At 41.9% G+C, this 14,174-nt stretch overlaps 1 protein-coding gene across 1 annotated transcript in view; it reads left to right on the plus strand.

Annotated features, from left to right (window-relative positions):
- Window positions 1-497: 497 nt before the first annotated feature.
- Window positions 498-14,174, plus strand: part of PRSS12 (serine protease 12) — a 32,999-nt gene continuing 19,322 nt past the window's right edge. Inside the window, exons 1-4 of the mRNA XM_083861985.1 lie at window positions 498-831; window positions 8,357-8,495; window positions 10,282-10,460; window positions 12,023-12,173. Coding sequence (XP_083718111.1) covers window positions 513-831; window positions 8,357-8,495; window positions 10,282-10,460; window positions 12,023-12,173 — 788 coding nt within the window. The 5' untranslated portion in view covers window positions 498-512. The remainder of the gene's footprint in view (window positions 832-8,356; window positions 8,496-10,281; window positions 10,461-12,022; window positions 12,174-14,174) is intronic.

Genomic DNA, 14,174 nt, shown 5'->3' on the forward strand with positions numbered 1-14,174 from the left:
TGTCCCGGCTCCTTCTGCTCTTTGTGAGGCTGTCGGAGGTCGGGGGAGAGCCAGCATGGGGCGAGAGCAGAGAAGGAGGCTGATAGGGGAGCCCTAGTGCGAGGGCTGGGGTGAGCCTACGGAGCTGCGGTGGGACATATCCCGGAGGGCCGCCGGCAAGGGCGAGGGATGGTACGGGAGTGGCAGTGCTGAGGCTGGCGGGGGAGCGGGAGGGAGCCCCGGGGCCGGGCTCGGGGGACGCATTCCCCTGTAAAGCCTGCCGGGGCTGCCCGAGGGGCTGTGCCCGTGCCCGGCGGCCGCTCCGCTCCGCTCCGTGCCGCAGGTAGGGATCCGGCAGGGCCGGGGCTACGCCCTCCGCGCCCCGCTCGCCCTGCCCCCGCGGGCCGGGCGGGGGCGGGCGGCAGGGGTGTGCGCCGAGGGGGATTAGCGGGACGCCGCGGCCCCGCCTTCTCTCCTCGCATCCCGGGCGCGATGAGAGGGGGAGATGGACCCGAGCCGGCGGGACTGGCACCATGACATTCGCCGGCTTCGTGGTGGCGCTGGTGATAGGGGCGATCCCCGGAGCCCGCGGGCCGGGGCAGGTCTCCGCCAGCCTCCCGGCCGCCCGCGCCCCGCAGCCCCCCGCCGGTTGCCCCGCCGGGGGCTTCCCCGCGGCCCCGCGCCCCTGGGCACCCGCGGCGCCCGCTCTGCCCCGGCGAGGGGCAGCGGGCCGGGCGCCGCGGGGCCGCCGCAGCTCCTGCGCCCTGCCCGGAGGTGCCGAGGGGCGGCCCGGCTGCGCTCCCGGGGCCGGCCGGGGCGCGGCGGAGCGCGGCCGCGCTGACTGCCAGCGAGGTAAGCGGGGAGGGGGCGAGCCCGGGGCGAGGGGTGGCCGCGGAGCGGAGCGGGAGAGTGCGCGGGACGCGGGCGGAGACGGGCACTGAGAGAGCCTCGGCCGGGAGGCGGCGTTCTCCCATCCCGTACCCTTTTCCCTGTCGCTGGAGGGGACAGGGGACGAGGGGACGGACACCGTCTACCAAAGCGACAGCCAAGGCTGTTCGCAGAGGAGAGTTACACTCGTGCATCAGGGGATGCAGCGGGAAGACGAAGGTCCCGCCTGGGTTTATTCCGCCGCTATTCTAACACTGGCTAGGTGAACCGCGTTTCAAAGCTGTGCCGTAAGCGTTCAGTACGCTCGGTTTGCCAAGGCTGGCTGGCATTCCTGCTTTGTAACCGGGTTCACTTATTCGGGAAGCACTTGGTCTACCGAAGTGAAGTGCCAGAAAGAGAAATAGAAGTATGCTTGGCTCCAAAGACGAACAGTTTACACAGTATGATTTTCTTTTCACCCCCAAATCTTAGGATAACGGGGGTCACAAGTTAGTGCTGGTGCTCAACAACATCCGTGAGCTGAGCCAAGAGCCTTGTGCTCCCCGCACACACTCCCAGGTGAACTCCCGTGGAAGTTTTCAGTCAGTAAGGACTGAACAGCAATTTCAGCATCCAGTTCTTGATCAGCTACATTTCATCAGTGTTAGCATTAAATATATTGATGTACAGTTTGATTTTGAATGACTTCACATTTTCTCCTGCATTGCTCTAATACTATCTCCTACCTAAATATGAATTGTATGAATTGTGTCCAATCTATAGCTGTACTAAAGATGATCAAGCATAATTGTTGAAATGAAAATTAAAATTCCCTGCTTTGTTGTCCTTTGTTTTGCATCGTTTGTAATAGCACAAAGTCAGCAAGGAAGTTGATAATTAATAATACTGTTTTGTTTGTTGTGAAAGCTGACTTTGGGTTGTGAGGGGGGTTTTTTATTAATTTACTTTCAGGTGACTGAAAAGGATTATCCTTCTCTTCCAATGGTAGCCATTGAGGGTGTGTGGGAAAAAAAAAAAAAAAGCTAATTTGAACAACATGGTAATTATACATATTGGCACAAAATACCACATGAAGAGGGTATGGAGGCACCAAGGTCCCTATTGATAATTTACACAATTAAAAAAATGCAGCTTCCAAAGCTGTGTTCCAAGTCAAATGTGCTCCTTCAAGAAGACAGAATGATATTATGCAGTACAGATGTTTCCCTGGAAAGAATACCAGGCTGATGGCACGGAGGAGAAAACAGATATCTAGATGCAGATGAAAAAAACCCCTGAAGACTTCAAGCCCTTTAACTGGTCTCACTTTCAGAAAGGTACCACTAATTTAGCCCAACATATTAATAGGTTTTTAGAATTCTTCAGTCTGGTTCCCAAAATACTTTATGAGGACTTGGTCTGTTAGTGAAGAACACAGACGTTTATTGCTAAGAACTCAATCTTGCACTTAATAAAGTAAGTTTCAAAATCCCCGTTAAGTTCAGCATGTAGGGGATAAAAGCAAAAAACTATCAAAAATAATGCATGATTTGGGCTTAGCTGTGTTTCTCCAGTCTTTTCAGAATGCTGCTTTGTTTCTCTAGAAAAATGAAATCCAGGTTGGCCCGTGCTAAGAGGGAAGACACAGCTACTGAACACTAGCCAATACTTTGTAATGGACAGATCATCTGTTCTGTTGGACTCAGTGGTAAACTCCAGTGGCATCACCTGGGCCACTGTCTGTCCAAAAGCCTCCATGGGGGCAATATGAAATAATTACAGAGTTTGTGAGATGGCTTAAGGTGGAACATGGACACAAATCAAGCCATTTGCCCAGAAATAAAAGATGATTGTAACATTCCCCCTGAAGTGTGTTCCTTTCTCATCAGATGCAAAAAGATGCCAGTGAGGCAATGTCATGATGTGGTTATAGTTAGAGGGACAGACTGCTCAGAGAGAAACTCACTGCACCTCTTGCTTTATTACCTGGGCTAAGGAAGCCCATACTCAGTGTTAGGCACCTGCCATAACTAAATACAATACCATATTTAAAGGCTTACTTGTAAATCTCTGAGTTTTTCTAGCTGAAATATTTTGACTTATCTGTAAAGTTAATTGGCTAAACTTTGTGCATATGTATATATTAAACTGTTTTATATTTAAACACTATGATTTTTTTTTAAAAAAGCACCTTTGCTATTACACTGTACAGTACCAGTCTAAAATCAGTTTTACAGTTGTAAATAATCGGTTTCAGTGTTTAATTTCCTTCCTTCTAAAAATATCTGGGTAATGTTACTTATTCATGCCTTGAAAGCAGGTAAACCAAATACAAGTATGTATAAATTATCATGATGAACCAAGGACCTCACAGAGGACAATAAATGAATATGAATACTCTCTACACAGAACCAGTATAAGCCCACCAGAATTTAGTATTTTAGTTGCTGTTAATAACAACTTACCCGTGGTGTACTCAGGCTCCAAGAAGGAGGCCTAGCTCAGTCCCTGAGAGCAGCTGCTGCCACACAATGTTTGTGTAGTACATAGTTACATTTTTGTGCATATGTTGTTCATGCTATGCTGTTACATCTGATTTAAAGCACTTTGAATCAAGTGGGTTAATTATTTTCTTTTCTATTACAAAGAGGGACCAATAGAAAACAGGGTAAGTGTCTTTGTCAGAAGTCAGTGGCAGAACTGGAAATAAAGTGCATATCTCCAGGAAGGCCTGACTTTAGAACATTTCCATTCAAATTGCTTTTATCAAAAGGTGATTCCACTCATGTCAATCAAATAAAGCTTCACTAAACTTTTGTGAGAGAAGAATAAAGCCTCAGGCTCATAATCAAAACACTAGATTATTCTCCCTGCCTGTTATATTATAGTCCAAGCACTTGGTGGAATGACTTTTGGGATTTTGGATTTTTTAATAGCTTATGATTAGAACTGAAACATGAATGTCCATATTCTCTTTCTAAGAAGCAGCTCTTCTGGAACCATTCTTACCAGAGCTGCACTGTGTGAGACCCCTCATTTTCTCCAGCTCTGCCCAAATAAGACAACTGTAGTCCTTCAGAGCCCATTAGGTTGCTCAGTTTCAGTTTAGTTTCCCAGAGCCTTAAACCACTTGATTGCTGACATGATGGATCTCAGTGCTGCAGAGGAACCAACGCAGCACATTACACACTCAGTGTATACAATATTTATGAAAGTTCTAATATAAAGGTCCTTGAGTATGCAATACTGTTACTGATCCGCAAGATAGTTCTTAAAAAGTAGTTCTGCTTGAGGCACCTTTTTTCAATGTTAAAATGCCTCGGGAAAATAATTGCGATTTTAGACTAAGAGCAGAGAACGACATTCATGGATCACAGTGAGCACCATGCATAATTTTGCTGAAGTCAACAGGGTTCATTTCTTTGATTTTAGTCAGGCCTGATCCTGGAAGGGATGTTTCCATTGATTTGAACCAATGTTAGGTTCATTTTACCAGTGCTACATGTGGCTTTTTACAAGTGCCTTATAAAAACCAGTGAATTAGTTTCATTCTGAAACTGGGATAGACCCTTTTATATGTGTTAGGGATCATCCCCATGTATTCTAAATACTACAAGTTACAGTGTGGTCCCAGAGCTTGTATCAAGTGGGAAACCCTCACACCTGATGTCAGTTTGGAGTAACCTAATTGACTCCAAGGCAACAGAGATGAATTGTCAGTGCAGAGCCTTTCTGTAGCACTATGCCACATTGGAACACCTTGGACATTAGGGCAGAAACAAAACTATTTGTTGTTTTTACAGGTTTCCAAAATTGAAATTACTTCCTTTGCTTTAAATCTGCCATTTCAGAGCACACTGCACCAGAGTGAAAGGCACAGGCAATTTCTACTTCTGATTTCTATTTTCCCAGCCGACATTTACAGGCAAATTGCAAACCTTTGGACAGGTGTTTACCAAGAAACTATGGCACACCTTTAGCCAACACCATAAACACCACTGCTGCAGCACTAACACATACAGCAGAAGTGGAAGTGATTCCCATTCTATTTGCAATTCAGCCACACAGTAACAATGCTCGTTCCCAGTGAAATGCAAAAAATAGATGAGAGTTCGAAGTTACCCAGCATCTCTGCACGTGAGAATGTATAGGAAAAATGGCCAAGCACAACAGCGCAGTTCCTTTGAAGCTCTTCTGCTTTTTGAAGTTAATTAAAAGTTGGCTGGGTGGTTTTCCTCTCCCTGTTTTCCTGAGTGTCTCATCTTCAGCCTATATGGCAGGTGTTCTGGAGCAAGTCTCAGCAGCACCCACTGGATACCCTTCCTTCCTTGCATTTGCAAGTATAACTTAATCTCCTTTCAACAGTGATAGCAGATAGGAAAGACTCTGACTTGGGCAGATACCAGGACAACTAAAATTACCAGACTGTATGTAAACAACAGGAATTGACCATCAGTAACCTCAGCTGGAACACAATTACAGTAAATGCATACATACTTTCTGAGTGTTTATAAATGAAGGCGTTTCTGTCAAGACAGCAGACTGTATTTTTTAATAAAGGGCTGAATTAAGTTTGTCCCAAGACCACAGTATGTGTGTAGAGCTGTCTCATAGGCCTGCTTTGTGTCCTGTGTTTTTGTTTCTACCTACTGTGTGGGTAGGGGTCAGGTCACCTCTCCTCATCCTCCCTCTTCCTGACCAGTGCTGAGGAGGGCAGAGCCATGGGCAGGATCCTGGTGCTGCTGTTCCCTGTTGTTGAGCTTTGTGTTGTGGCAGGGTGGGTTTGATAAACACTTTAAGCAGAGATCTGATACCATATTGAACTGGTGGAGAGCAGAGAGAGTAGATACTACTGCATCAGCTCTACTCCCAACAAGTTTAGTTTTCTTCAGCAACTAAAAGACCTGAAAAATTATAGCTTAAAAATGTGAGATGCTACTGTACCTCTGACTCCAGAAACCTAGAGCCTCCAGTGCATACACTTCAGCCAGACTTGTTTTCTCAGAGCAAATGCAGATGTTCTTCTGCAGAGTTGTTGTGCAGACACTTGCTGGGGTGCTTGAGGTGTTACATTGGAAAAGCAGTAGACTTAACCAATGAAAATGTGCTTCCTGGTAATTTTACAATGCAAACATTGACTATCTCGCAATTAAAATATTCACACATAAGCAGATAGTTGGTAATACAGCATAAACACACACAAAGGCAGATCATCCTGTTATCCTGCAATTCCCTAAGATCAATTTACACAGGAAACACAGAGCTGTGTTTCATCATGAAGAAAGAGTTTTATATAGTGGAAAGAAAAACTAAGCTACCGTAACGAAAGTCTTGATGTTGAGGTTCTGTTTTATGAGGTATCACTACTGTAACTAATGTATCTCTTGATCTGGTAATATAACTACCAGGTGTCTGAATATCATTACATTTTGAGTAAACAACAGAAATAATTTTCTCATCAGTGCCCTTTGATTTGTTTGCTACATAATTATGACTTGGTCATATGACAGAGGTTGATACATACTTCAAAGTGCATACACCATATATTTGGTTACCTCTATTAAATGGCAGGTTTAATATTACCTACATGTAAAAATAGGCTTTCTTTTAATTTTTTTTCTAGATTAACTTATCAGGTGAAAATCAAGAATATTTAAAATCAGTTACAAAATTACCTTTAACAATCCTCCGGTGTGTTTTGCTGTGTGTACATGACTAAGTTCTTCTACCACTGTCCTTGGGAAATTTGTAAATACAGAAAGAGAAGTAGGCCAAATTCTTCCATGGAGACCTTAGAAGAGAATTTTATTCTTCAAGTACTCCCTTATTCAAATATTTGAATAGAAACATTGTGTAATGTGTACTCAGGAAGCACTGTATTGATTTCAGTAGATGTCATGCAGCACTGTAAGCAATCATGCACTAAAACAAACTTATTTTTGGAGATGACATCTTCAGACTTGCTTTCTGGTATGTCAGGAATCACTTTGCTATGAGTGCAGTTGACGTTTCAAGTGAAAATAATAGTCTATACAGAAGTCTGTCGCAGAGCAGAAATAAACAGAATTCCAGACTCTGTCTGTCTGTGACACATACAGAAAAACACAAAGAGAAAAACTGTAAAGACAGATAAATGATGTGCAATGTGTCTACAGTATAGTTATAGTTGACTCAGTAATAATCCTCTCTCAGGAATGATAGCTCACTCTATAACATGAGTTGAATAAATGTTGTTTGTAATTTACTGCACAGTAAGTTACTGCTGAGAAAGTAAATAGAAGGCAAAGAGGAACATGCCAAGCCAAACATGAGGTTAATTAATTCCTCGAGTTATTTGGCAGTTGTTTGGCTTTGTGGTTTTATAAAATACACTGAACTAAACCAGGACAGAAACTGAGAAGAAAAAGTGGATCTACCTATTACTATTACTATTACTATTTACACAAAGATGAACACAGACACAATGAAATGCAGGCACAAACACTGACTATCTTCATCCCATTGCTAAACCCCTGCAAACTGGATGATGGTGTAGCTTTTAAGCAGATCACAGAACAGAGGCAGATGGATTAACTGGGATTTCAGGCAATATGAATTCATACGGCTGGGCTATGTTTGATAATTTAACAGAAATGTTTCTTGTTGAATTATTGCTCTGTCATGATTCTTTCCTATTTCTGTGTAGTTATCCATATGACCAGCTTTTTCCCACCTTTGCCAGTGGCACTTGGCTACCTTCAGCAGTAGATGCATCTGACATCTCAAGTGAAATGACTGTAGTACAAAAATGTACAAAATCTGCTGACTTTCTTGGATTTCTGTGCTCTGTAGTACTCAAGCAACATTTTTCCCCCTCCCCACTTCTTTTAGACAATTCCTTATGTTTTTTAGCTTGCTTTGTCTGGGAATTTGATAAAGACTGCTTACAAATTAATAGAACTACATCCAGAGTGTTTCTGTCTGAGAAAAGTATGAACAAATGCATTCTTTGGCTAAAATAAACTGCTGTCATCTATGACATGCATAATGTAACATGGGTGAGAGCAAAAGCTATGCAGGCCATGTGGTTATTTTCTGATTCCCTTAAGGTCAATGGAATTTTGTGAAAGATGAAAGTACAGCATATTTTATACAAATATATATATACACACATGTACATATGTACGTTTTGCCCATTTGGGTAGAGGAAATCACATTTCAATAATTATGTGTCTATAAATACTTTGTTAGATCTTTTACTAAGTTGTAGCATCAGAAGGATCAGAAATATGATGCTGTTTCAGTATGAGGAGCAAAATGCTTTCCTCATGTTAAAAAAAGGTTCTCTCAATTCGTGCATCACTGTATGAGAATGTGAGGTGTGCCAGAATGTTTCTTGGAAACAGCTCAGTATCTATGAAAAAAGAACTCAGGGAAAATGAGGTTCAGAGTCTTTTGTGTGGGATGCATTAACCAAGCAATAAAGTATCTTGGAAGTGTAATTGTTTTATTTTTAATTTTTGGTAACTAGGGTCAGTGAGACTCCGGGGAGGCAAGAATGAGTTTGAAGGTACAGTAGAGGTTTATTGGAATGGAATCTGGGGAACAATCTGTGGGCGCCATTGGGACAATAATGATGCCACAGTTGTATGTCGACAGCTTGCACTTGGGTAAGTTTCAGCTTGAGTAAAAATCAACTCATTTTCATGATATTTTATATAAAGGACAATCTACTTTGTAAATCCTGAGGGCTTTTTGTGTTTGATGATTGCTTTTTCTGTTTGAATGGTGAAGTTGTCCTTCCCAGAATACTTTGCTTGCTTCAGCTGCATTACACTTCAAAGAGGAAATCAGTATTTCCTCAGAAAGCTGAAGGTAGGATCTAGACAGGAGCAGGCTGAGGCAAATGCTTTCCTTTTCAAAGTGAAATGCGTGAACAGGTCAGCAAGCTTCCGGCAGGCACAAACTGCTCTACTGGACATCTGGGAGATCCTGGTCTCACATATCTTAAGTGTCAATTAACAGCTCCAGTGAGGTAATTGAACAATGTAAATGTAACCAGGATTAGGCTCTACATGGTCTCCTAATCACAGGAAAATTCCCAATTCTCAGGGGCAAGGGTTATCCTAGTAATCACCCATTGTAGTATGCCAAATGACACCTGGAACTCATCCTACCTCTTTGGCAAAGGGCAACATTTTAGAGCTATAGCCACACTGGACAAGTTGAAAGTCCTTGCACTGTCCTCGCTTACCACCACTTCCCACTGCTGCCAGAATGGAGTTAATCAACACCGCACTTTAGTATAATTTGCCTGCCTTTATTGCCTTTATAACATTTCTTTCACTCACACACCAAAGCAGTGGTTTTGCTCACTACAAGCAGTAAGAGGCTTTTATAGCAGACTTGCACTGTGACATTCCTAATGATTATTCCACTTTTTAAGATGGCTAGGCAGAACTAAATCTAAGCTGGTTTATAATGTTCAATTCTAATCTGGACACACCATGCCAACTTATAAAAATATGAGGATTAGATGAGATAAAAGTTCAGCCATCTGTGATTTTGCTTATGACTTCAGCTGTTTACGTGCAGTGGCTCCTTCCCTCATTTTCATGTGAGTCCTGTCTGCTTTCCATACCCTGAACACTTTAGCTGAACGAGGCTGCTGTTAGCAAAAGTAGTTCAGCGATACAGGTGAATGGTTTCGTCTCTTCAACAGAAATGGCTCAAGGCTCAACCCAGGCCAAAAAAGCCCCAAGCAAACAGTAGCTGAAACAGGTGAACTCATGAGGTATCACTGGTGCTTTTCAGGTGCTCCATCTATCTGCTTCTTTGATATCACCATATTTGGGCTTTGTTTTAAATTTGTTGTGCCTTTGCAAGGAAGAGAAAGTGGCTCTGTAAGTGTTGCTGTAGATGCAGCATGAGAAGGGAAGAGCTGTTTATAAAATGTTCTGGGTGGATGGGAATGGCTGAATAGAGAAAAATTGATGGGGCCTGATCTAATGGAGTGTGAGGTGTTGCACTGCTCCATCATCACAGCCACAATACATGGCATTTATGGGCAGAGCATGGTGCGTCTTTATGGAGTAAAGGACAGAATAAGGGAGATATTGCCCCTCCTGGAACTGTAACTGCAGTGGGCTGGTACTGTAGATTCACCTATGGACTGTGGACTCTGTGTTTTTTGTAGTGAAGAACTGGGAGAGCAGGACTGTAGCTGGCTCTGCAGCAACACAGTCATTGTACTAAAACATCTCACAACAAAATTATGAGAACTGGGTCACATCTGTTACTTTTCTTTGTGCAGAAGACAATGCTGAACTGTATGAAAATGTGATGAATTTACACTACTGAAGAAAGGCCTTTGTTTTCTATTCCAAGATTTATATGAGAAAATGTTCCCATATCCCTTCCTCCTACTCTGATGCCCTATCCTGATTATTTTTACAGGGAAAAAGGTACAGCAAAACACATACCCTTTTCTGGATTAGGCCTTATTCCCGTTTTCTGGAGTGAAGTGCGTTGTCGTGGTGATGAAGAAAATATACTGTTATGTGAAAAAGACATCTGGCAAGATGGGACATGTCCTCAAAAAATGGCAGCTGCTGTCACATGTAGCTCCTCCCTGGGTAAAAAAAATACATATGGTTTTCTCAAGTCCTTATTTTATTTAAGTAGAAGTTTTGATAATTACTCATTATTATATTAGAAAAAGTGTTACGCTTTCTTGGAACAGATTATACAGATTGAATCATTGCATCATTAACTCCTTCAAATACCTTAAGCAGCACCTAGCTTGACAACTCTTTACCTTTCCATAATCAACAACAAATTGTTTCAGATGTAGGTTGTGAGAAAGAGTACAGTAGCAAGAATCTCTCGCTGTAAAATGAGGATCGTTTCCCCACTTTTTTTTTCTTTTTTTAAGGTCAGAATTATATTATTAGGAAAGAAGTATCATTAATGTTTTTAAGATATTTGATATTATTTTAATCAACATGCTAACTAAATGGGCAGGCATGCCATCAGGTCTAAGATAGTGCTGCCTCAGGGAGGGCTAGGCTGGCAGTGCTGGGCAATGCCAATCTCTTCAGCTGAAACCAAAATGTGTGGCTGCAGCCAGTTCTGTGTTACCTTTCTTCTCCTACCTATGTTTTTATCCAAAGAAAGTGGGTGCATTTTTGTCCTACAGCTTTAGTAATAATGAGCCATATTTTGATAAATGGCTTTTAAAAGACCATTTCGGTTTTAGAAAACTATTGAGTAGAGGGAAGGGAAAATCTTTTCAAGCTAGGAGACAATGAAAGCAAGAGAGTTTTGCCTAAAGAAACTGAAAACTATAAATGTTTTCACATTTTCCAGGTTCTATTGCAACTAGCCTTTTAAAATATTTACACAGACACACATATTTCTTATCAGTGACACATTAATATGAAATTGGAGAAATGCCTTCAGCATTGTTGTTTTGGGGTTTTTTATAACCAAGAATTAGATTAAATAGTAGCATTAATTGGTTGGGAAGTTACACAAAAATTACTCAAATTTAAATAATTTGGATGTTAGATATGGGGAAGCTTTAAAATAACCTTGTTCACATTACAGCAATTATGGGGTTTTATATGGCTTTAAACTGTTTCCACTATTATAGATTTATTCAGCAGTGATGCTTTCGAGACAGTTTCTTGGTGCACCAGAAGAGAGCTACTGATTTTAAAAGACTGGGAGCAAGAAGGGAACAATACTTGCACAATTCAAGCGAGACTCCACAGTCAAAGAGCTTTCACTGCTCTGACTGGATTTTCTAATGCAATGAGAAAACCCAAGGATGAATTTCTGTGTCTGTGACACAATTTTTGCCTCTTACTTTAGATTTTACCCAATGTTGCTCTTACTTGTAGAAAGGTAGCTCCACTGATTGATTCAGTATTTGGCCTTACAGCACCAAATGTCTGTGAATGCTCTGACACTTGGGTAATTCAAGATCAATATGGTTACTTGTATGTGTAAGGGTTTTCACCTAGTGATAGTGGAGCATAAGGGAACTCATGTGACTTTCGGGTTTTCATCTAAGTAGAAGAAAGAAAAGGCAGTTCTTGAGTGATGTCAGAGAAACCATTAAGCCATCTTCCTCTTTCTTTACTATCAGAATGATACTTTAGGATGTGAATGAATGACCTGTGTTTGCTCCCAGGCCCTGTCTTCACTCCGATCCGACTGGCTGGTGGGAGCAATGCCCATGAAGGAAGAGTGGAAGTTTACCACGGTGGCCAGTGGGGCACAGTCTGTGATGACCAGTGGGATGATGCAGATGCTGAAGTCGTCTGTCGGCAGCTTGGCCTTGGGTGTGTTTTTCAACGTGTTTGTTATTCCAGCAGCAAAGCAGGAGAATTGTCAGACCCACAGCTGAAGCTAGGAGAAGCGTAATTGTCAAAAAACTGCTCCTTTAAAATCATTCTGATACTTTGGAGCAGTAACTAAGTTTATTTCTAGAAGATTCGGGTACAGTGACATTACTTTCAATTCCCTGGAACCAGTTTTCAGTGTCATGTGATAGGGCCCGTTTTGTCTCTTTGGCTGGACGGGTGAAGAACATCTCAGAATAGAAGTTGACTTTGTAGTGAAAACTCTCTACAATTCCTGTAAAGTTTCAATCCTAATCTGTAGGTGAAGAAAAGATTTTTTTTTTTACTGTTTAAATCCTTACGATTCATTTTACTGTGGAGTCTGACAGCCTCCTGGCTTTGGCACAAGCACTCTGCTTTTGTCAGGAAGGATATGTTTTTTGGCATGCCTGTGAGAATCTCTCTAGATTTGTTTAAATCACAAGTCTCTGAAGATTGTCAGTTTGCATATACTGAGCTAGAGATGTGTTTGAAGGTTTGAGAGTTAAGCTTTCAGTGGTTCTGTCTGAACTAAGCATGGTCTGAAACACAGCTACAGCAGCAGAACAGGATTTTCTTGCTTCACTTTCTTAACAGCCAGGGGGGACTTTGATACCTCACAGAAGATAAGTATTGGTATTTGCAGAAAAATGCTGCAGAGGTGGGAGACTAAGAGGAAAACTTCTGGACCAGAGAGGAAGAAGATGAGAACAACTGGGATGGAAGGGCAGTGGGGTAGGAGAGGGAAAGAACTAGGAGCAAGAAGCAGAGAAGATGCTGGGTTGTATCCCATGCAGGAGAAGGGGATTATGTCTGAGAGAAAATGGATGAGAACTAAGCAAGTAAACCAGAGCAGGTAGAGCAGAGGAGACTGGAACACAACTCTCCTGTTCAAGCCTGCTGGGACTACGATGAATTGAAAGAAGTGGAATTGAAGGCAGAAAGCTCTGTGGCATTGAAGGGGGTCCCCAGAGTGTTCTGTAACTGAGGCCTTGGGCTGCCTGTGCCATTCAGATTAGCTCAGAAGGATGAGAACTGTGGACTAGTTAAAAATATAGGAGATCTCCTGCTGAGCCAACATAGGAACCAACATGCTTCTCTGACATCAGATTGTTTTCTCCCAGCTTATTTTATGTTGTATTTCTATATTCCTGCACATTTTCAATTGGGAATACCTAATGGAAAGTATATCTTCTTGCAGGCTTTTCCTGCTTTTGAACTGGGCTGTTACTAATAGGTTTGGAGAGTTACTAAGCTCTGCTTTGCATTTCTGTATACTAATGACAAGTGTAATGCTCTTAGCCTGCCTCCTTACTGATGACACTAAAACTTTTTATTACTTATATTTGATAATCACAAACTGCAGTTCTGTGATGCTTCTAATTTGATTCATTTTTCTGAGTAAATAAATTGCATTAAGATGGTGTTAAACCTGCTAAGTCTTTTTGAAATATGTCTAGAGATTTACAGAATTTCTCAAGTAGGCAAGATGCTACAACAAACATGCTAATTAATATGAAGTGAAATCTTACCAACAGTGGCAGTAGACCAGTTCTGAAGTACTAAAAATAATCTAAATTTGCATATTGTTAAACTGCCTGGAAACATGCCAGAAACTGTAAAAGTAAAGCTTCTCACTAAGAAGCTATCCACACCCCTTCAACTTTTCTGTACACTCCTATAAAATTCCAGAATATGAATCTACCATTAACTGGTGGTAAATAATGATAACTTCTTTTATTATTTGATTTCCTAAATAATTTTTATTTGACACAAATTCCCCTGGTTGTAATGATGGGATGTGTTGTCTCTGCCTAGCTCCAGAGACTCTTACTGGAATATGGTATAAACTGTAAAAGCATTCAGACCAGTCCGTCATTATCTCTTTGACTTCAGCCAGCTGCTTAAAGAATAAGGATTTTTTCCTTAATATTTTCTATACATTTCTTCCAGCATTTTTAT

Source organism: Zosterops lateralis (assembly GCF_965231275.1).
Source record: "Zosterops lateralis genome assembly, chromosome: 5".
Taxonomy (NCBI): Eukaryota; Metazoa; Chordata; class Aves; order Passeriformes; family Zosteropidae; genus Zosterops; species Zosterops lateralis.